General features: G+C 50.4%; 1 protein-coding gene across 2 annotated transcripts in view; it reads left to right on the forward strand.

The window, feature by feature from the left end:
- Positions 1-22,404, forward strand: part of PDE4C (phosphodiesterase 4C) — a 49,831-nt gene that overhangs the window by 24,049 nt on the left and 3,378 nt on the right. The window contains exons 1-14 of one of the 2 annotated variants that reach the window (XM_083483748.1): positions 1,449-2,352; positions 6,901-7,092; positions 7,968-8,004; positions 8,372-8,445; positions 8,749-8,801; positions 10,608-10,720; positions 15,035-15,128; positions 17,564-17,751; positions 18,159-18,257; positions 18,975-19,139; positions 19,754-19,853; positions 20,767-20,921; positions 21,259-21,381; positions 22,139-22,321. In XM_083483748.1, the coding sequence (XP_083339874.1) occupies positions 2,210-2,352; positions 6,901-7,092; positions 7,968-8,004; positions 8,372-8,445; positions 8,749-8,801; positions 10,608-10,720; positions 15,035-15,128; positions 17,564-17,751; positions 18,159-18,257; positions 18,975-19,139; positions 19,754-19,853; positions 20,767-20,921; positions 21,259-21,381; positions 22,139-22,321 (1,719 nt within the window). In that variant the 5' untranslated portion in view covers positions 1,449-2,209. Of the gene's footprint in view, positions 1-1,448; positions 2,353-6,900; positions 7,093-7,967; positions 8,005-8,371; positions 8,446-8,748; positions 8,802-10,607; positions 10,721-15,034; positions 15,129-17,563; positions 17,752-18,158; positions 18,258-18,974; positions 19,140-19,753; positions 19,854-20,766; positions 20,922-21,258; positions 21,382-22,138; positions 22,322-22,404 lie in introns of those variants that run through there. The other variant, XM_083483747.1, reaches the window with a different exon arrangement.

Below are 22,404 nucleotides of genomic sequence, written 5' to 3' on the forward strand. Positions count from 1 at the left end.
ATTTTCTGCATGTCCCATGATTGCATTTCTTAAAATAAACCAACCCAGTTGTATTCTGTGTTATAAATCGAGCAATGCCAGGAGCTGGGATTTTTGGTCTCCAATGCATAATCGATCACAAAAGCAGGGCTGCCATCTATGGGGGGGGGGCAAGGGGACTGAACCCCTCCAAATTCAACCAGGTTCAATATTCTGCAATTCCCCCCCTTTTTTGATAACGATTTATTGATTTTCCAAAAATAACAAAAGGGGAAAAAAACAGAAAAGAAAAATGTCATAAACAAATTAAACCTTGATTTTTTGGGGGGGTCGACTTCCCTCCACTCCCCCTCTTGGTTCCTTTATAATATACTTGTTTATGTACGTCCATAAAACCTTACATACCTCACAATCCAATTTTGAAATCTTCTTCATCTTATTACAAGTGACTTTTAAAAATTATACTAATGTAAAAGCCTGTACACAAAACTTTGAAAATATGCGTTGAGCAATTGCCTTCGTCCCCCCCCCCCAATAATTTGTCCTGCATAGTTCAGTACTGTAATTTATTTTGCCAATCTTCTTCTTTACCAATAATTTTGGGGACGCTGCGCTGCTGCCCCCTGGTGGGGCTCAGTGGGGCGACAGCAGAACAGCACCCATCTCGACAGGGGGTCTTCTGCCCCCCCCCCCATGTTAGTCCACTGGCAAGGAAACAACGGGAGAGTCAGAGAAATATTCACTAAAAGACCAGAGGCTTTTCTGCTCTGCATCATGACAATAAACATCCCTAAGAAGAACAAAAGTGTATTTCTTTATGCAACAACTGCGGCTAGAGTTTTAATTGTCAAGTATTAGAAAGGAGATCAGATCCCAACTGAGGCAGAGTGGCAAAAGAAACTATGTGAATATGCTGAATTAGCCAAAATTAGCTGTGGAATACCCCATAAGGAAAGGGAGCAGGTTTTTTTCTTATAACAAGAGCATGCAACGATGTCTTCTATTTCCTAAATAACTAGTAGGAAAGATCCGTCTAGTGCAGCCTCATGTTTCTCGCATTGCATAACCAGATATTATATCTGGAGATTGTAGAAACTACAAGTGGAAGAGTCGGAGCCTGAGCTCGCTTGGTTCCCTCTTCCCTCCTCATCCCTCTTTCCTTTTGTGTCGTCTGCTTGGCCTCTGTTGTTCCCTCCTACCGATAGGGAACTCACTTATGGACTCTATAGAGGACTTCGGATTTTTTTGGGGGGGGGTCGTTGAACTGTCCCCCTCCATTCCTGGTTTTAACACGCATGATCCTATTTTTAAAAAACCACAACCCAGTTGAATTCTGTGTTCTACATCAAGCAAAGCCCGGAGCTGTTTCTTTTCGCTTTCCAATGCATTTCTTATTTAAAAAAGCCAAACCCCAACGCAGCCTGGCAAAACCACCAGGAAGTTGGGCTTGTGTTTTCCCACCGTCAGTCTCTCAGCGGATGACAATGACGAGCAAGCGGCAGACATTTGGGAAGAGCAGAAGCAAAAGGTCACGGCAACTGTTTGCATTTGCCGGGGTGTGTTTTCCCCCCTCCTTTTTTGGGAGCGATCCTGACTGCCAGCGTAATTGGACCCGCCAAGGGCACCACGATGACAGGGCAGGCTTGGCCAAACTTTGGGAGCCAGGCCGTCACTTCTTGCCGTGTTTACTGTGACCAGTGCCAAGGCCGGATTGTGTCACCCGGACACAGGGGCTTCTACATTTTTAATAAAATGGGTTTTTCTGGACCGCCGGCTGCAAGCCTGCCCTGTTCAGAGGTGGGCTCAGAGGCCGGGCTGGTCGCACCCCCCTTTCCAGTCCCGACAGAGACAGCGATGAGGGAAACTTGGCACTTGCACTCAGCACTTGGAGCCCGGCCAAGGCGTTTGTTTAGCTTCCCAGCTGGGGGCTGGCCTCTCAGCAAAAGGATTCCTGGGACGGGACGGAGCAGAGGCGTGCTTCGCACTCGGGGCCCTCCCTTCGTGCCGGGATGGCGGACCCCCTTCTTCCTCTCCGGGCTCTGGGCTTCACAGAGCGCCCCCTCCAGAAACTCTGCAGAAAGAAGACTGATCCTCCAGGGGCTTCCAAGTGGAGGGGACTCTTCCTCGGCAAGGCCTGGGTTCGAGTCTCGTGCGGCACCGAGGGCATCTGAGTCGGCTGGCAACACTCCCCATTGCCCGAGTTGTCTGAATTTGCCGGTCAGCAGGAACGATGTTGCCCTCCTCCAAGGCACAAGGCTCCCCTGGGGGCTCCCCGGCCCCCTCGCCCCACAACTCGCCCGTCCTCTTCCGGAAGGCAATGGCCAACCCTGGCATGCGGCTACAGCGGCGCTTCACGGTGGCGCACCCGCTCTGGTAAGGGGACGCTGCGATAAGGCCCCGCGCTTCGGTCGCCTTCGAGTGGGTGGGTGGGGGACCTTTCTCTTTTTGCATTTATTTTTTAATATCATATTGATTGAGTTTCCATTTTATATTGTTTTTCAAAGATGGCATTTGCTCAAATGAGCTGTCGACCGCCCTCCCTCCAACCTTACCTTAATTCTTTTCTATATCATAGCATCTATACCCCCCCAATTTGCATTAAATCCATTTCTATTGTCAAATTTTTAAACAAATATGTAAAAAGGTATATATCAACAACATTACAAGCCTTCTTAAGTCCTGCTAGTGTTGTTAATTGCTTGCCATTTTCCTTCTGATATTGTATAAATTTACTCCAGTCTTTTTGGAATACTGGTTTTGGATTTTCCTGATCAACTCTGCCAATTCTGCATATTCAATCATCTTCATCTGCCACTCTTGTATCAATGGGACCGCAAGCTGGGGCAGAGCACCCAATGCGAATTTTACCCTCATGTGCAAGAAGCTGGTTTCTGCACCATCCAAGAGGCTTTGCGAGAGCTCAGCCTGGCAGAGGTACTTGTGCCCCCCCCAACGTCCCCGGGGGCCAAGTGGAGATGTTTGGGGGTCCGCATTTGGCTAGAGGCTCTTGTCGGCACTCGCAAGGCGCCCGCAAATATTCCACCAAGCCCTCCAGCTGCCACATTCTGGATTAATTGTAGTTTCCGTGTCACCTTCCAAGGGGGCCCCATAAAGAGCACATGGCAGTAGTCCAAGCGGGAGATGACCAGAGCATGCGGCACTCTGGCCAGACAGTCTGTGGGCAGGAAGGGTCTCATCCTGCGTACCAGATGGAGCTGCCCTGGACACAGAACTGACCTGCGCCTCCATGGACAGCGGTGAGTCCAATATGACTCCCAGGCTGCGCACCTGGTCCTTCAGGGGCACAGTTGCCCCATTCAGGACCAGGGAGTCCCCCACACCTGCCCGCCTCCTGTCCCCCAAAAACAGTCCTTCTGTCTTGTCAGGATTCAACCTCAATCTGTTAGCCGCCATCCATCCTCCAAGTGCCTCCAGACACTCACACAGGACCTTCGCTGGTTCCAATTGGAAAGAGAGGTAGAGCTGAGTATTGTCCGCATACTGACGAACACCCAGCCTCAACCCCCTGATGTATCTTAACTTAGCCATCGCTCCATCCTGCAGCAGTGAGTTCCGCAGTTGGAAATGTGTCCTTTGACTTCCTTGCCTGGGTGGATGGATGTGCCGATGGAGTGAGCAGAAGCCTCTGGTTCAAAGGGGTTCCTTTTTGCCCTGGGAGGGGTCCGTCCGTCACCACACGGCCCCCAAAAGCTTCCTTGCGAGCGGCAAAACGGCCCTCTGGGTCACCAAAGGTCACGGCGGGCCGAGGACAGGGAAGCCCCCTCCGCTGGTCATCCCTTCCCAGATGATCCTGGCCCACAATGAAGCTTTTGTGTCCCGTTTGGGTGCCAGGAGGAGAAGCGAACCAGAAGGAAAACAAGGAGCGGCGTGTTTTGGGGGAGAAAGAGATGGAGCAATTTGCTCGGTTATTTCCCCAGGCTGGTTCAAAGCTGCTTTCGGCAATAAATAAAACCCCACTGGTGTTGAGGGGACACCCTGGTGGGTCCCATCGAAGGAGCCCACCCCCCTGGCCCTGCGCCCCCACCCTGCGACCCACTTCGAGATGGGCGTTGGGGAGACAATTGGGCGATTCTCTGCCCCGTCTGGGCTTGACGTGAGCCGGGGAAAGCGGCTGAAAGGGGACCCTTTGTTCCCGGTCAGATGGGTTTTGTGGGGGGGGGCAGGGGCTGCGGGGGGGGGGTCCTGTGGGTGCCGACGAGGAAGACGAGGATGCCGTCCCCACTGAGGCACTCCTGCATCGGGTACGGCCTGGCCAGGACAAGGTGGCTGCCAGCTCTCCTTTCCGTTTCCCGGATTTTATTCAGGGATCCAGTGGCAGGGAGGTCCACAGGACCACGGCTGGATATGGGACACAGGGAGGGCCCATCGGAAGGGGCAGGATGCTGCAGCACAATTGCTGACAAGAGCAAGAATGCCCCCGCTCAAAGGATGCCAGTGGCTTGCCCTTTTGCCGCCAGGCCAAATTCAGCTGTTCCTCTTCTCTTTTAAAATAATAACATTTTCTTTTCCCATATTGAAAGCCGCTCAACAGTTCTATTCCTGTTCAACAAAACTAGCGACTTCTTCCCCCCGAGTTACCCAGCTTCGACGTTTATAACCTCAACAACATACAATTGCGTTTTAAGGTTTATCTAATTTCCTCTTCTCTGGCACGTTTCTGCTGTTTTCTGCTTTTGGGAAATAAACTTTTTTTCAATAGATCACAACGGCTTTCCCAGTCTTATCTTTGAAAACGAAGAAAATAATTCCTAACGTACAAAAGTTGAAATGCTAGAACAGGTTGGAATTCAATTTCCATGCACCTGAGTCTGTTTTCCCCTTCTCCGGAGGGTAGGACTCAAACCCGAGTCAACGTCAGGAAGGACTTTCTGACAGTCAGAGCTGTTTGGCATGGAAGGTGGTGGCCTCTCCTTCCTTGGAGGTTTTGAAGCAGAGGTCAGATGGCCATCTGTCAGGGATGCTTGAGCTGAGATTTCCACATTGCAGGAGGGTCAGGCTGGATGACCGCTGGGTATCCCTTCCGACTCTACGATTCCCCTGATGTCTGTAACACCTGTGGATCTTGGCTCCCTGCCTCCGCCCTTCTCTTCCAAGTCCCTGGGGGGCCGCACGCTTTTTCTCTCACGGCGTCATGGAAATGGGCGCAGGGCCAGCAGGCGAGAGTGGCCCCGGCCGCTCCAGACACAGAGAGACAGTGGAGGCAGGCAGAGACTGGGGTGGGCAGATGGGAAGGAGGGGGCCGCTGGGGTTTGGCATCCGCGAAAAGGGTGCTGCTGTGACTCTCTTTTGCCCCAATGAGGGGGGTCACCGCTCAGTCCAGATATTGGGATTATTCCCCCATATAGGGCAGCTCCACATGCACATATTTGTAACTAAGTCTGCCTTCAGGAAATGCAGGGGGCATGCTAGCCTACGGAACTCCCTGCCACAAGACGAGAGGCGGCAGGTCCCAGCTTGGGCGGGGGGGGGGGAGAGCAAGGCCCTTGGCGTGAGAACAGGAGCCGGTTCCTAAATTCATGAAAACTGGGCCATCTCCCGAGAGCTTCTCGTCTCTAGAAACACATATATATCTGAGATGAAAGCCTAGGAAGCGATTATTTGTTTTGCCTGGGTCAGGAGTCGGGAGCAGAGGGAGAAACATCTGGAGAACCGCAGGCTTTGCCCCCCATCCTGGCTTACGTACTTCGTCTTTTTGGGGGGGAGAACGAGCTTTTTCACGTACGCAGCAGCGACAGAAAATATGCAGAATCCAACCGCCTGTTTTACAGCTCTTGCTGTCGGCAGTCGGGAACTGACATTCGTGTTTATGCAGGGAAAGTTGTGCCTTTTCTTTTTAAAAGGAAGAATTAAATTAAGCCGTAGGCTAGCGCACTGCTGCAGCATCCTGCAAGACTCATTTTCTTCTTTTGTTAACATTTTATTCGTTTTCAAAAATAACAGAAATAAAAACAACAATGCAAAATCAAATCAAAATAAATTGCAAGGCCTGTTTTTGACTCCCCAATACTAGTCTCCAGGGTGGTTGTGACGATTAGGGGAGAACCAGAGTCCTTTTTGTTGGGGATAATTCAGATGTCCAAAAAGGTTATTTATGTCTGCCACTACTGCAGCCCATGTTTTGTTAGCCCAAAAATGGAAAACGAGTGAGGGCCCAACCAAAGAAGAATGGCAACTTGAGTCGGCAAAATATGCGCAGCTTGCGGACTTAACATATAGAATAAGAGAACAAGAAGAACATATGTTTAGCGAGGAGATTGGAAAACGGTTATTGAAGATATGGGGATATTGTGTATATTTGAAAATGCTGGCAGCATTACGATAAATTCAACAGTGTAAATATGTTTTGATGGATGCAATAATGGAGTACTGAATGGTTTAGTTTTTGTGAAAATAGGCAGGGATTTATGACATGCAAAATGAACCATGGAAAGAGAATCAGGGAAGTCATTTTTAGGAAGTTTAAATGAGTATTCTAAATTGTAAAACAGAAAATTATATATACCGTATTTTTCCGTGTATAACACATCCCCATGTATAAGACGACCCCTATTTTTCTTAACCCAAAATTAAGAAAATGCACTATGCACTGTCCATGTATAAGACGACCCCTGATTTTAAACTTCGAAAATTTAGGCGGAAAGATAGTCTTAGACACGGAAAAATACGGTATATATAAAATGAAAATGGGGAGATGCGTCTGTGCTGACTGGAGCTCCTGGGATGTTGATGGAACAATAGAGAAATAAAAGAGGTGTGCCTGCTAAATCGTGGGAGAACGAATAAGTAGCGCCTCCATCGTCAGAGGCAGTCTACCTCCGAATGCCCGGTGGTGGGACATGGCATGGAGTGGCTGTTGTTTCTTGCACCTGACGCCCCTCTCTCCTCTCTTTCTCCCCCCAGTTTTGACCTCGAGAATGGCTTCTCCCCGGGACGGACCCCTCTGGACGCCCAGACCCACCCTGCCCTGGGGCTGGTGCTACAGGGGGCCACCCCCCACGGCCAGCGCCGCGAGTCCTTCCTCTACCGCTCGGACAGCGACTACGACCTCTCGCCCAAGGCCATGTCCCGCAACTCCTCGGTTGCCAGCGACATGTGAGCATGCGCAGAGCGCCAGGCGCCAGGCGATTCAAAGGCAACGCCCTGGGGGTGTTGGCAGTGCGGTTTCCGTGAGGGAAGGTGTAGCTGTCAGTCTGGCTGGGGTGACAAACACTTGGCATTTTTGGAGAGGGTTTGGTGGGGGGAAGCATATGGAAATTGAATTCTGCTGGGTTGTCCCCCCCCCAAAAAAACCCCAGTATTAAGCCGTAAGACTCACCCCAGGCTTTTTACATTGGTGGAGGGCAAAACGCTCAAAGCAGTGAATCTCCAGTTCCCTTGAAAATAAAAATAGAAATATAATAATAATTTATTATTTCTACCTCGCCCATCTGGCTGGGTTTCCCCAACCACTCTGGGAAGCTTCCAACAGAAGGTTAAAAATAGATTGAAACAGCAATCATTAAAAACTTCCCTAAATAATAATCATAATATTCCGCTGGTGGACCGCTTAACAAATTTGCAAGTCTGTTGTGGCAACTGCCCTGCATCGCTCTAGATGCCTTGTGGTTTTTCATTGTATCTTCGTTGCTTCTTTTATTTCTCCATTTCCGCTTCTGCATTACAATTTGAATCCCTTAGAATTTTATAGAATTGGGAGTGTTCGTCCCAAGCATCAGAACGAAGCCTGAGGACCCCCAACCGCTTTCCGCACGCGGGGAAAGGGCTCAGCGCCTTCTGCGATGCCCAACGGAGGGCAGGTTGAGGTCCTGCAACTCATTTATCTGTTTTTAATCTGGAAATGCCAGGAGGATTTGCCAGCCTACCTTGGAAGCAAACTCTTCCACAATGCAGCAAAAGTGCAATTAATCCGAACCAGCGCCCTCGTCTGTCCTACTTGGGATTAACAGATTTTACCTCTTCTGTTGCAGGCATGGAGAAGACTTGATTGTCACTCCTTTTGCACAGGTAGGAATCTCTTCAGGGTTGGGGTCTGCGCTTGAGGGAATGAGAGTGGGAGGAAAGGCTAGGAATTGCTAAAGGTACAGGAACCCTGTCTGTGGTTTTTTGCAATTACTGAAGGTGCAGGAGCCCTGCAGTTTTTTGCAATTACTAAAGTACACGAGCCCTGGAGGTTTTTGCAATTGCTAAAGGTACACGAGTCCTGCTCTTTTTTGCAATTGCTAAAGGTACATGAGCCCTGCAGGTTTGTGGTTTGCAATAGTTAAAGGGATTAGCCACGACCGGCTGCATCAGCATGCATGAGGGGGAGCAAACATTGCATGCAGCTGATTCTGAAAGTATTTCCTTCCTTCCTTCCTTCCACCCCCTCCAGGTCCTGGCCAGCCTGCGGACGGTGCGCAGTAACTTCGCCATCTTGACCCACCTGCAGGAACGCCTCAGCAGCAAGTAAGTGAGAGAGAGCGAGAGCTCTGCACCGATTGAAAGTGTGAGATGGGGGTAGTAATTTGGAGAAAGTACAGGCCTTTTTCTCCTAAAGTATACTGCATTTTTCCATGTATAAGACTATATTTTTGCCCAGATTTTTACAGTTTAAAATTGGGGGTCGTCTTACGCACAGAATGTTGCAAATTAATTATTTCTTAATTCCTTCGAGAAATGTTTGAAAACCACTCTGACAGGGACCTGATCACAACCCCCTCTGCCGCCCAATATGACACTGGGGGCTCAGAGATGCTCTGTCTCTTACAGGAGAGCGTCTGGAGTTCCCAACCTGCCGCCCACGTCTAAAGTCCACCTGCCAGGTGAGTTCCATCTGGGCCCTGACAATTTTTTTTGGGGGGGGGAAGGTGCCCACCAGTGAAATGTGGGTCTGCACAGAAGAAAGCCTTCTGTTGCCCTTGTGCCAGAAATCCCCTATAAGAAACCCTACAAGGATTTTTTTTGCAATTAGGAAAGGTGCAGGGAAGCAAAATGTGGGGTGAGTAGACAACTAAACACACCGACTCTTAGAACCAGGAATAGCCAGACCCCTAAGTGTGGGACCTGAACTCCATGAATTTGTCTCATCCTCTTTGGAAGCCCCCTAGATTGACACCCGTCATTCCCTCCTGGGGGAGCCAGTTGTATTTTATTTGTGAAGAATATTCCCCCTTTTAAAAAAAGATTTTATTCATAATTTTTCCACAAAACCAATGAAAGAAGTTGACTCACATCAGTTCACAGCTGGATCCCTGAAGGCAGACTTAGTTACAAATATGTACATGTGGATCTGCCCCATATGGGGGGATAATCCCAGTGATTCTGAGAGCTAGCAGAGCAGTCCTAGCTAGAAGCTGGTCAAACGAAGAAAGAAGTCAAAAAGAGGGAGGTGTGCTGCGTGACTCGTCCTTTTATTACCTGGACAGGTAAGGTCACATGCAAAAGGAAGGATGCTCCAGCCAGGAGGAACAGGAAGTTTCGACCGGCTGGACCAAACATTCCCTCGCGTGTCTTCTCTAGCATTACAAGGAATGCTGTACTTGACTGCCTCTCATGGATCACATCCCACAATTTATACATTTTAGCTCATTTACTCAGCGTCAGGTGCGAAAGGAGGACATTCCCAGCCCCGTCGGGAGACGCCAGCAGGACCTGAACCCGGGACATTCTGCATCCAAAGCAGGCTCTCTAAGCACCAGGCTGTGGTCCTGTTAAATTGGGGTCATGCGTGTTTTAAAACATGCACAGCCTGAGGGAGGTGGCGAGGTCTGTGGCTGTCAGTCAAAGCATCTTGGAGATTCACTGGGTCCGTGGCAGAGGGTGGGGTGTCATATCCCGGTTCCCAGGGCCTTCCCGTCTCCTCCCTGCTCTGCACAAAGCATCTGCAGTCCGCTTACGACCCGGGAAGTTCCTTCCTCCCTCCCTCTCCTGCTTTCTTCCTCTCTCTCTTTCTCTTTTCTAATGCCACCTCTGCGGCTATAGCCTCCGATTGACGTCACGTCTTTCATTATTCAAAAACTCTCTGCTTTTCGCTTCTTCCCCTGTCTCTGCCTCCGGGCCTGCCTCCTTCTCTCTCTCCACCATGCCACCCTGACCGCCTGGTCCCTGCCTGTATTCCCCCTTTGCCCGACCTCTGGCGTCGAGGAAACTCGTGAGCCAGGCAGTGCGGAAGCCACAAATGCACACAAACGCACAGATACACAAGACTCAGGCCAAAGGAAGAGCTTCTGGAAACGAGGCAGATGTAGACATGGCCGCTTGGAGAGATTTAAAAGGGGGCACCATGGCTAGGCTCACTGCTGGGGGCAGAAAATGCCTCTGGGTAGGAGATGGGAATCTCCTGCTTGAAACCCTGGAGAGATGCTGCCTGCCCGTGTAGACAACACTGAGCTAAGTGGACCAGTTATCCTCCTGTTTAAACCAGCCCTTTATTTGGACTGGTGAAATGACCGCGGTGATGGAGCAGCTGCTTTGAATGTGGAAGGTCTCACCGGGGGGCACCCAAGGGTCACCCAACCCCCTGCAATGCAGGCTCAGCCCCTGGCGGCAGCCTCTCCATGCTGGGCATGTCCCCTCGAGAGCTGCTGGCGCTCAGTGCAGACAGGAATGTGCCTCTTGCCTCTCCGCAGAAGATGCTTCCCAAAAGCTGGCCGTGGAGACCCTGGAGGAGCTGGACTGGTGCTTGGACCAGCTGGAGACATTGCAGACGAGGCATTCGGTCAGCGAGATGGCCTCCAACAAGGTAAGGCGCCCGGGTCAGGGTGGGACCCCCCAGCCCCAAAGGGACAAGGCTCAACCTCAATCCGTTGGCCGCCATCCTGGATGGCATCTGGCCTGGCAGAAGAGGATGCTGGAGCAGCAGGTGGGTCAGATCCAGCAACCAGCCTCGGTTTATGTTCTTTTTGCAAAGCCAGGGATGGAGAATAAATAAAGCGTTGGGAAGCTGTCTCTCTGCCAGCTGCTTTTCTCTGGACACACACAAGAGGGAGAGGCAGAGAGCTTGTTCCCTGCAGGTGGGCAGTTTAGCCTCCTCCCAATGCCCGCCTTGCCCACCCAAAGGCAGCTCCAAAGCAGGGCCGGATTGAGGTCTGATGCGGCCCTCAGCTCCTGAAGGCAATGGGGCCCTTTCTATGTCCAGCTGTCCTTTGTCCACAACAAATTGCCACTCTTTTTTGTGTTGAATAGATGCTAGATGGTCATTGATGGACCTCATAGGTATCTCAAGCCATTTGCACATCACAAATAGGAGCCTGCACAACACAAAACACAGTTGCTGTCTGTAGGTTTTGTTTTATTTGTTTTCTATCTTATCTTTTGGAAATGTACATCCAGGTATTTTCCCCTTTACATTTTTTTGGGGGGCCCCAAGAGAGTGGGGCCCTAAGCTAGAGCTTGTTTAGCTTCTACGTCAATCCGGCACTGGTCAGATCCAGCAACCAGCCTCTGTTTATGTTCTTTTTGCAAAGCGGGGAATGAAGAATAAAGAAAGCGTCGGGAAGCTGTCTCTCTGCCAGCTGCTTTTCTCTGGACAGACACGGGGGGGGGGAGAGATGGCCTGTCCCCTGTGGCAGCTGAGCCCCCTCCCAATGCCCACCTTGCCCCCCAAAGGCAGCTCCGAAGTCTTGGCCGCTTCTTCCGTCCTCCTCCTTCTCCCCGTGCGCGCCTTGCAGCTGCGTCTGGGTACCACCGCGCGGTAGCAGCATCCCCAGTCTCCCGCCAGCCAATCGGGAGGTGGAACGGGCTCCTGCCCCTGCGCCCGCGGCTTCTGATTGGGCGGCCGCCGAGAGAACAGCTCACCTGGCGCATCCCTCCGGCTCGGTGATGCAGGGGGACCCCCGTCGCCAGCGCTTCCTCCTCGCCGCCGCTGAGCTTTGCAGAGAAACCCCCTTTTCTTTCTTTCTTTTGGCGGGGCTTTTTGGAGGGAGAGAGATTTCTTTCCTCCTCCCTTTTTGGGGGTTTGGGGGCTCAGGTCCCCAGTCCATGCAGCTCCGTGGCCTGGCTCCTGCGGGGCAGGTGGCGGTGCGCTTCGGAGGAGGAGAGGAGGGTCGGCTTGCGAGCAGCAGCGCGCTGGGCAGGCGGGGGACCGGGGACGGTGCGATGCCCGACGCCAGCCCCCCGGGGTTGCTCGTGTTCCAAGACCCCATCACCCAGGTAAGCAAGCGCAGCACAGGTGCCCCTTTCAAAGGTTGGCAAGCGAGGGGGCAGCAGCAGCAGCAGCAGCAGCAGCGGGGACTTCTGTTCTGCTGCAAAGGCTTGGCACGGTTTTTGTTTTTAAAGTGCGTGTGCCCCCCCCCCCAGCCAGGGAGGGGTGTGAGTGCATGCTTGATCTGTGAGACTCGCCATCTCAGGATGTGTGGGTGGGTGTTTTTTTAATTATTTAATTTGTTTTAAAAATATTTTTTATTGAATTTACCATTTTTATCATCGTCACAATCATTCTTTCAAAAACAGAATACCTTATAAATCCTCAAACCCCCCATCCCCCACCCCAAGTGACTTCCCTCAACTTCCCTTTCTGTTTTTTTGGCATATTATCTCTCCCTGCTCATTGGTTATTTCTTATTCTTTAATTTTGTTGTTGTTTAGTCGTTTAGCTGTGTCCGCCTCTTGGTGACCCCCTGGACCAGAGCACGCCAGGCCCTCCTGTCTTCCACTGACTCCCGCAGTTTGGTCAAACTCATGCTGGTAGCTTCGAGAACACTGTCCCACCATCTTGTCCTCTGCTGTCCCCTTCTCCTTGCGCCCTCCATATTTCCCAACATCAGGGTCTTTTCCAGGGAGTCTTCTCTTCTCATGAGGAGGCCAAAGTCTTGGAGCCTCAGCTTCAGGATCTGTTCTTCCAGTGAGCGCTCAGGGCTGATTTCCTTCAGAATCTTTGATCTTCTAGCAGTCCATGGGACTCTCCAGAGTCTCCTCCAGCACCAGAATTCAAAAGCATCTATTCTTCGGCGATCAGTCTTCTTTGTGGTCCAGCTCTCACTTCCACACATCATTACTGAGAAAACCAGAGCTTGAACTATACGGGCCTTAAATAATTCTTCTTCTTCTCTTATCATTTTAACATCCTGTTTCTCTTTCTACATTTGTTAATTGCAAGTGTTGAGTCAAACCCTGCATGTGAGTCCATTCCTTTACAATGATTCTGTAAATATGACATAAATGGCTCCCAGGTCATGAGGACTGGAAGCTTGCTTTGTTTTTAAGGACTAGCTTAGTGGTAGAGCAAAATGCCCTGCAGGTTGGATCCCCAATGGCACTTCCAGGTGGGGGTGGGAAAGTATTTCAAATGTCAAAAAAAGAGAGAGACCCTTTCAAAACCTTGCATTTGGGGGGGACGACAACACCCTAAATCTCAAAGTCTTGCTAATGCTTTTTAAGGATTTCAATATTTACCGATCTCCCTAGTGAATCCAACAGCACCCATTGTTGCAAATGCTTTAAAAACCACTCAAACTGGAATATAAGTCCATCGTTTTGCAAGCTGCCCCGAATATGGAATCCCTCCTGCCCCCCCCCCCCGGCCTCCACCATGTTTCATAAAATTGTTTTGCCTTGACTCATTTCTGTGTGTGCTGCAGCTGGCATCCCGTAACTGCAACTTTTATGGGTCTCCTGCAGTTCTTGGGACTTCTGAGAGACCCTCCCCACCTCGTATTCCCTGCTCGCTTTTTACGAGGAGCTGAGAGGCGTTGCCATTCTCTCCCTTACACGTCACCCCAAATCTCTGAGCTATGAGAGACTCCGGGAGTCCCAGACATTTGGAACGAAAACAGTCAGAGACTGCTGGCTTTGGGATAGATGGTTTTATTTGCTCCTCTGTACAACCTGAGCATACAGGACAGAGACTCACAGCATCAAGGCCCCCGACAGATCTCGCTTTGGATCCAGCAGAGAGCAAGCAGGTCTCTGTGTCTCCAGCCTCCAGCTCAGCTCACACCCAAAAACTCTGGCTCATGGTTTCCTACCTAGCAGCTAGGCAAGGGGGGCAGAGGAAAGAGCCCCACCCCTTAGCCTGGAGGGCCCCCTGTGTTTAGTTGCAGCTCCTGCCACCTGACTCACACTTTTGGGGTGCTGGTGAGGACACTCAAATGCGGGGCCAGGTTTAGGTCAGATGTTGCTGCACTCCAGCTCTCATCATCCCCAGGCAGCGTGGACTAGTGGTCGGAGTTGCGTACAAACGTAGACTTGCCACGGACAAATTCAATGATATTTGGAATTGGTTTTTATAAATACCGTATTAGGTTAAGGTCTGGTTACCTACAATAACATATTTTTTGGGGGGGGTAATGTGTACATTTTTGTTGTCACTTGTGGGTGCTATTTTCTTATCTCCTTTTGTGTCTTATCTTACTCTGTGCACTTGTAATCTTAATAATAATAATAATAATAATAATTTATTTATTTATACATACCTACATACCTACATACCTACATACCTAGATACATACCCTGCCCATCTGGCTGGGTTTCCCCAGACACTCTGGGCTGCTTCCAACAAAAGATTAAAAATACATTAAAACATCATTCATTAAAAACTTCCCTTAAGAGGGAATAAAGAGAAGATACAGTGATACCTCGGTTTCCGAACGTCTCAGAAGTCAAACGTTTCAGTTTCCGAACGTTGAAAACCTGGAAGCAGATGCTTCCATTTTCAAACGCGCCTCAGAAGTCAAACGGCTTCCACTGAGTCCTGTCCCCCCCAGTCTCCCAGAACAGATTGCGTTTGAAAACCAAGGTACCACTATAACCACTATATATATATATATACTGTATATATATATACACACACACATATATATTAAAAGGATGGTGGAGTCAAGCCACATCTAGAATGGATGGCTGCGTCCCGTCTGCCCAGAGGCACCTCGCTGCCTCCCAGAGCCCTTTCCTATTGGGCCATGAGGACTAGAAGCAATTCTCCCCACTTGCCAAAACTCTCATCCCTTGAAAACACAGCTCTTAACTTTCGGTGCAATGCATATTCTCCTGCAGCGGAGGAGGCTGCCTATGAGTCGCTCCTTTGAGTTATTGAGCTATTTCCTGCTCTCTCCCCCAGTTCAAAAGGATGCTGAATCGGGAACTGACCCACCTCTCCGAAACCAGCCGCTCCGGAAACCAAGTCTCGGAGTACATCAGCAGCACTTTCTTGGGTGAGTCCCCCAGGGCAGCGCAAGGGGGAGATGGAGAAGAGAAGGTTTGGGCTGGAAGGATCACTTGCCTGCAAAAAGGGGAGCGCACAGCACCTTTCCTGCCTGGCCTCGGTGCTGATCATGCCCAGGTTGTGGGTTCAAGCTGCACTCTTCAGCAGCCCGTTCTCACTTGAAACTCCTTTTGAGAGGCAAACTGTCCATAGCTTAAGGTAAAGGTAAAGGGACCCCTGACCATTAGGTCCAGTCGTGACCGACTCTGGGGTTGCGGCGCTCATCTCGCTTTACTGGCCGAGGGAGCCGGCATACAGCTTCCGGGTCATGTGGCCAGCAGGACTAAGCCGCTTCTGGCGAACCAGAGCAGCGCACAGAAACGCCATTTACGCTCCCGCTGGAGTGGTACCTATTTATCTACTTGCACTTTGACATGCTTTCGAACTGCTAGGTTGGCAGGAGCTGGGACCGAGCAACGGGAGCTCACCCCGTCATTGCGGGGATTCGAACTGCCGACCTTCTGATCAGCAAGTCCTAGGCTTTGTGGTTTAACCCACAGCGCCACCCGCGTCCCCTGTCCATAGCTTAGTGGTAGTGCGATTCCCAGGTCAGGCTGGGAGAGGTTCTCCTACCCGAAACCCCGAGGAGTTGCTGCCGTTCAGTGCAGACAGTGCTGAGCGACAGGGACCAGTGCCAGATTTACGTATAAGCTAATCAAGCTCTAGCTTAGGGCCCCACTCTCTTCACTCTCTTGGGTTCCCCCCAAAAAATTAAAGGGGGGGGGAACTGAATGTACATTTCCACAATATAAGATAAAAAACAAATACAATAAAACCTACATCCAGCAACCGTGTTTTGTGTTGTGTCAGCTCCTCGGATGTAAGTCATGGGCCCCGCCTGCTCCCTCAAATATCCCTGCTTTGCTCCTTTCTATATATAGGGTGCCGACATTCTGCATGGACTGGTTGCAGGGCAACATGCACAAATGGTTTGAGATACCTATTCGGTCCATCAATGACCACATAGCACAGGCATCCCCAAACTCGGCTCTCCAGATGTTTTGGGACTACAACTCCCATCATCCCTAGCTAACAGGACCAGTGGTCAGGGATGATGGGAACTGTAGTCCCAAAACATCTGGAGTGCTGAGTTTGCCTATGCCTGATATCGCATCTATTCAACACAAAAAACAGTGACAATTTGTTGTGGACAAAGGACGGCTGGACATAGAAAGGGCCCCATTACCTTCAGGAGCTGAGGGCCTCACCAAACCTAAATCTGGCCCTGACAGGGACCAATGGTCCAACTCTGTAAAAGGTAGCTTTACTGCGTAAATTATTTGGAACCATGAGGACTAGCACCTCCAGTAACCGAGGTCCTGTTTGTGGGCTTCCCATCTGGCCAGCCACCTCCTTACGTTTCGATATCTGCTTTTTAAAAATTAAAACATCGGCGCTGGATTTAAAACACAGTGCAGGAAAACAAGTGTGTGTGTGTGTGTGTGCATGTATATATATATATATATACACACACACACACATATATATACAGCGAGTGTTAAGCCAGAGGTTCCCTTCCTCTGTGTCTGTGCGTTTGTGACGGAGGCAAGAGCGAGAAGAAGACTCTCGGGGTGAGGTGGGGAGAGAGACCCCGTCTGCTCTCTGGAAACATCACTTTGGGGAGAGGACCGGCATTCCAGCACGCAGCATCTCCCGTTGCCATGGCGTCGGTCATATTATTAGCCTCCTCTGACGTCAATCCTTGCGTGCCTCGGGAATATTGGGGCGGGGGTCTCCCTCGGAACAGCGGGAGACTCGTGCGAGGGGCTGGGCGGGAGGGGGATATTCGACATGGGCCGCCTTTGCTGTGTCCTCCAGAGACCAGGCTCCAGAAAAGGACCAGCCAGGGCCCTTTTGAAAGGGGGGATTGGGCAAGCAGGGCTAGAATCGAGGAGGAGAACGAGGAAAGCCGGTCCTCTCTCCTTCCTCTTATCATCCCCGGTGCCAAATCACAGACTGTAAGCTCCTTGCGGCAGGGACCTGTTTTCTTTGGGCTTCGAAAAGCTTAATGCAAATCTTCGCCCTGTGGATAATTTATTTTGGGGGGGGGGCCTGTGTGTCGCTTCTGATGAGGTTTTATTTCATCCTGCCTGTGGGAAACTGCTCTCCACACCCCCAAGAAAGTTCTAGTGTGCTTTGTCAAGAGGGTCATCCCTCGGCCCCACCAGAAGTGGCATGTCCCGGAGTCAATTTGCACCTGTGTTTTAATAATAATAGTAATAATTATTATTTGCACCCCACCCATCTGGCTGGGTATCCCCAGCCACTCTGGGCAGCTTCCAACAAAATATTAAAAATGCAATTTAAAAAAAAGAATCAGACATTTTTCTTTCAATGAATGGCATGCAGTGAATTTTATATCCACCCCCCCCCCGCCTGTTTCAGACAAGCAGCATGAGGTGGAGATCCCAACCCTGGTCCCTAAGGAGAAGGACAAAGAGAAGAAGAAGAAGAAGCTGCCGATGTCACAGATCAGCGGCGTGAAGAAACTGACGCACGGGTCCAGCTTCCGCTGCGTGGCTGCCATCCCTCGCTTCGGGGTCAAGACGGAGAAGGAGGGTCTGCTGGCCAGGGTGAGGAAGAGGGCAGATGCGGGGCTTGGGGGAAGCTGGTTCCCGGTTCCAGGAAACTGGGTGCGGATCTGATTGTTATAAGAAAAAACACTGCTCCTTTTTGGTACCCAAGAGCCTGTCTAGAGTCCTTAAGTAGGTTCTCTATCAGTCGGAGAAAATAACAGGCAGAGAATATTGAGAAGCAAAGAGGCTAGTAAGCCTGATCATTTTTAACTGTTGCCACAGGGTCCTCACTCCCCACACGCAGGAGGGAGGAGGACACCAGAACAATGGGGTGCAAGCTCTTATATAGACTCCTGAAATTGCCCACCCTGTAGCCCAAGACCACCCCAAAATACATGAGACATACAAGACAGAAAGAGGTGGTCTCCAGCAGAGCTCTGACAGCCCTGCCCTCTCCTCCTTAGGAACTGGAGGACGTCAACAAGTGGGGCCTGGACGTCTTCAAGATTTCTGAGTACTCCGGCCACCGCCCTTTGACAGTCGTCATGTACAGCATCTTCCAGGTGAGAGGGTGCCCTGGGGGGCGGGTGGGTGCTTGGAGTTTGATGGGGGGGGCAGTGGGGACCTCTACCAGCCAGCCTCTTCTGCACCACCCTCTCCCATAATAATTTATTCTTTATACCCCACCCGTCTGGCTGGATTTCCCCAGCCACTCTGGGCAGCTTCCAACAAAATATTAAAATACAATAATGAATCAAATATTAAAAGCTTCCCTAAACGGGGCTGCCTTCAGATGTCTTCTAAAAGTCAGATAGTTGTGTATTTCTTTGCCATCTGATGGGAGGGCGTTCCACAGGGCGGGCGCCACTACTGTAACTGATGTGGATCATCATAAAAGATGTGGGAGGAAATGATTCATAATAGGAGCCACAAAGGGGAGGATGGAATTCCAGGAGATTCCTTGGAATCTTGTTTTGATGATTCATGTTTGATATATCTCTGTAAAATTTTAATTTGAAAAACCAAATGAATAATTTTAAAAGGGGAGAAAAAGAAAGAAGTCCTTCCTTTCATCTGCCCCAAATCTCCCGACATTCAGCCCACGAATGTGCGCAATTTAATTGACACCTGTCACATAGCCTCTCACTTGCTGAAAAGTCTCAGGCCATGGTGGGGCCCCAGGCTTCCTGCATAGAGACCCCGTTTTGAGACCCCCACCACGCTTTTGAAAAAGTGCTTCTTAAAAGACTGAGAAGTCTTCTGCACCCTTCGCCCTGCAGGAAAGAGACTTGCTGAAATCTTTCCAAATCCCTGCCGACACCTTCATCACCTTCCTGATGACCTTGGAGGACCACTACCACGCGGACGTGGCCTACCACAACAACATCCACGCGGCCGACGTGGCCCAGTCCACCCACGTCCTGCTCTCCATGCCGGCTCTGGAGGTGAAGCGGGAATTCTGGGGGAGGCGGGGAGGGGAAGAGTTTGGGGGTCGCACAACATAACTCTGCTGGCCTTTTTAGCTTGTGGCTCGCAGTATCATAGAACTATAGTGTCGGAAGGGACCCTGAGGGTCATCCAGTCCAACCCTCTGCAATGCCGGAATCTCAGCTTAAGCATCCATAGCAGACGGCCATGCAACCTGCTGAATCTCTAGTGGCAGAGAGTTCCGCAGGACTGGGCTGATGACACTAAAGACTTGGTTGCTCATTGCTTTTCAACTTGGGGAACAGTTTATATTGCAGGTTACCCTGTGGTCCTCGGATGAAGGTGCTGTAGAAATTTAATAAATAAATACAATGACAAAATGAGCAACTGCACTCCAGCAGTTGGGCTGGTGAATGAATAGCACCTTGAGCCCGGCTCAGTAGTTGATTCCCCCATCCGAAAACTGGCTGCCACATTCTGCCCCAGCCTTGAGGACCACAGTGGTCACTTGCCTCCTGACCGTGCCAATGCTCAGCCTGGCTCCCCAGTTTGAGTTTTGCTCACCCCATCCTTAGCTTTGTCCTCCTCACTTTCCTCCCCTTTTTGTCTCCCCTCCATCTGCTCGCTCCAGGCCGTCTTCACCGACTTGGAGATTTTGGCCGCCATCTTTGCGGCCGCCATCCACGACGTTGACCACCCCGGGGTCTCCAACCAGTTCCTGATCAACACCAGTGAGTAGGCCCTGTCGGCTGATTGGGGGCAATTCTCATCTTTCCAGCTGTTCCTGAGAACGTCCCCTCCTGTCCTTCCCTCCTTTACCTGGGGCAGGTTTGCCCCACTTTGCATAGGAAGTCCCAAAGTGAAGTGCAAAAAGCAATAACCAGAAGCGATAACAAGAGGACAGGATGCCTGGACTAGGGAAAGGGCCTCTTGTAGCCTGATAGTTGTGCAAATGTGTGGGATGTGATCCATGAGAGGCAGTCAAGTACAACATTCCTTGCAATGTTCCTCCTGGCTGGAGCATCCTTCCTTTTGCATGTGACCTTACCTGTCCAGGTAATAAAAGGACGAGTCACGCAGCACACCTCCCTCTTTTTGACTTCTTTCTTCGTTTGACCAGCTCCTAGCTAGGACTGCTCTGCTAGCTCTCCGAATCACTGGGATTATCCCCCCATATGGGGCAGATCCACATGTACATCTTTGTAACTAAGTCTGCCTTCAGGAATCCAACTGTGAACTGATGTGAGTCAACTTCTTTCATTGATTTTGAATAAGATTGTGGCGGCTTTATTCTTTTAAGAGGGATTCAAGGGAATTTATCAGGAACGTACAATTCAATCTGAGACAGATTGAATTGTATAATAGTCAGAGGCTCACACGAGCCTGCAACCAGATATCTGGTGTGCATGTTAAAAGGGAAATGTAACTCGCCTACATAAAAGAACTTGCTAGCGCAAGTTAGGAAGGATATGAATAAACAATATATCCTCTCCTTCCACCCTGAACATTCCTACAAAATGTTGGTTGGCTGCTTCAAGCCCCTATGTGAATCTGCTCCCTTACTCTCTTTCTCACCCACATATATGGCCTCCTCTGATCCGGAGGCATCCCCTGTCAAACTGACCACCCTTTTTCCGCCCCTAGATTCGGAGCTGGCGCTGATGTATAACGATGCGTCGGTCCTTGAGAACCACCACCTGGCCGTGGGCTTCAAGCTCCTGCAAGAGGAAAACTGTGACATCTTCCAGAACATCTCCAAAAAGCAACGGCAGTCTCTTCGCAAGATGGCCATCGACATGGTGAGGAGCTCAGGGCTTAGCTCATTTGGGGGGCTGCTCTTTTGTTTAATATTGCTTGTTTTGTTTCGATAGATTATAAACACTGTGTTTATTTGTTAGTCATATAATATGGCTTTTCCTTTAGTTGTGATGTTTGGCTTATTTTTTAGTTGTTGCCTTGTTCACAGTATTTTATAGACTGCAATTGTTTCACTGCTGATTTGCGGTATTTGTGATGTTCTAATACGTTTTATCACGTTGTTATTATTTGTTGTTTGCAAGCCGCTTTGGGATTAATTTGAATGGAAGCGGCATAGAATAAAATCCTTTCCCCCCCCCCCGTGGTTTCTGGTCTCAGGTCCTGGCAACAGATATGTCCAAACACATGAACCTTCTGGCTGATCTGAAGACGATGGTAGAGACCAAGAAGGTCACCAGTTTGGGGGTCTTGCTTTTGGACAACTACTCCGACCGCATTCAGGTGAAACTTCTTTTGGAGGGGACAGGGGTTCGATGATCCTTCAGGTGGAGGGCAACCCCATCCAGGGCGGACCCATTTCTCAGACACACAAACCTGGCAGGATTCGAGCTCAGCTCACTTTTGCTCATCCATCCTGCCACTGCATCCAAGTAAATTTGTAGCTCGGCAGTGTGAATCCAAGATTAAAGTCAGGATATAATTTTATACAACATTATATATCATCACAGGGGAGTCTGCTGCCCACCAGGCAGACTCCTCCATCGGTGTCATGGGCATAACAATAATAATAATTAAAAATAATTGATTTATACCCCGCCCATCTGGCTGGGTTTCCCAAGCCACTCTGGATGGCTTCCAACAAAAGATTAAAAATACATTAAAACACCAGTTGTTAAAAACTTCCCTAAAGAGGGCTGCCTTCAGATGTCTTCTAAACGTTAGATAGTTGTTTATTTCCTTGACATCTGACGGGACGGCGTTCCACAGGGCAGGTGCCACCACCGAGAAGGCCCTCTGCCTGCTTCCCTGCAACCTCGCTTCTCACACTGAAGGTGCACCAGAAGGCCCTTGGGAGAGGGACCCAGGTGTCCGGGGTGGAGATGCTCCTTCAGGTCTACTGGACCAAGGCCATTTAGGGCTTTCAAGATGAGCCCCAACCCTTTGAATTGTGCTCGGAAACGTCCTGGGAGTCAAACACGTTCCTCCAAATGTCCCCCGAGGGTTCAGGCTTGACAGCGACGCATCTCTGCCCTTCCAGGTGCTGCAGAACATCGTTCACTGCGCAGACCTCAGCAACCCGACCAAACCCCTGGAGCTGTACCGCCAGTGGACGGACCGGATCATGGTGGAATTCTTCCACCAGGGAGACCGGGAGCGGGAGAAGGGCATGGAGATCAGCCCCATGTGCGACAAGCACAACGCCTCCATAGAGAAGTCCCAGGTGGGTGCGCCAAGGGGGGGGGGCTTGTTGATGGGTTGGGGGGCACCCTCCAAGGAGGAGCCACACCTGGAAACAAGGGGGCT

Source organism: Podarcis liolepis (genome assembly GCF_965112155.1).
Source record: "Podarcis liolepis genome assembly, chromosome: 18".
Lineage (NCBI taxonomy): Eukaryota > Metazoa > Chordata > Lepidosauria > Squamata > Lacertidae > Podarcis > Podarcis liolepis.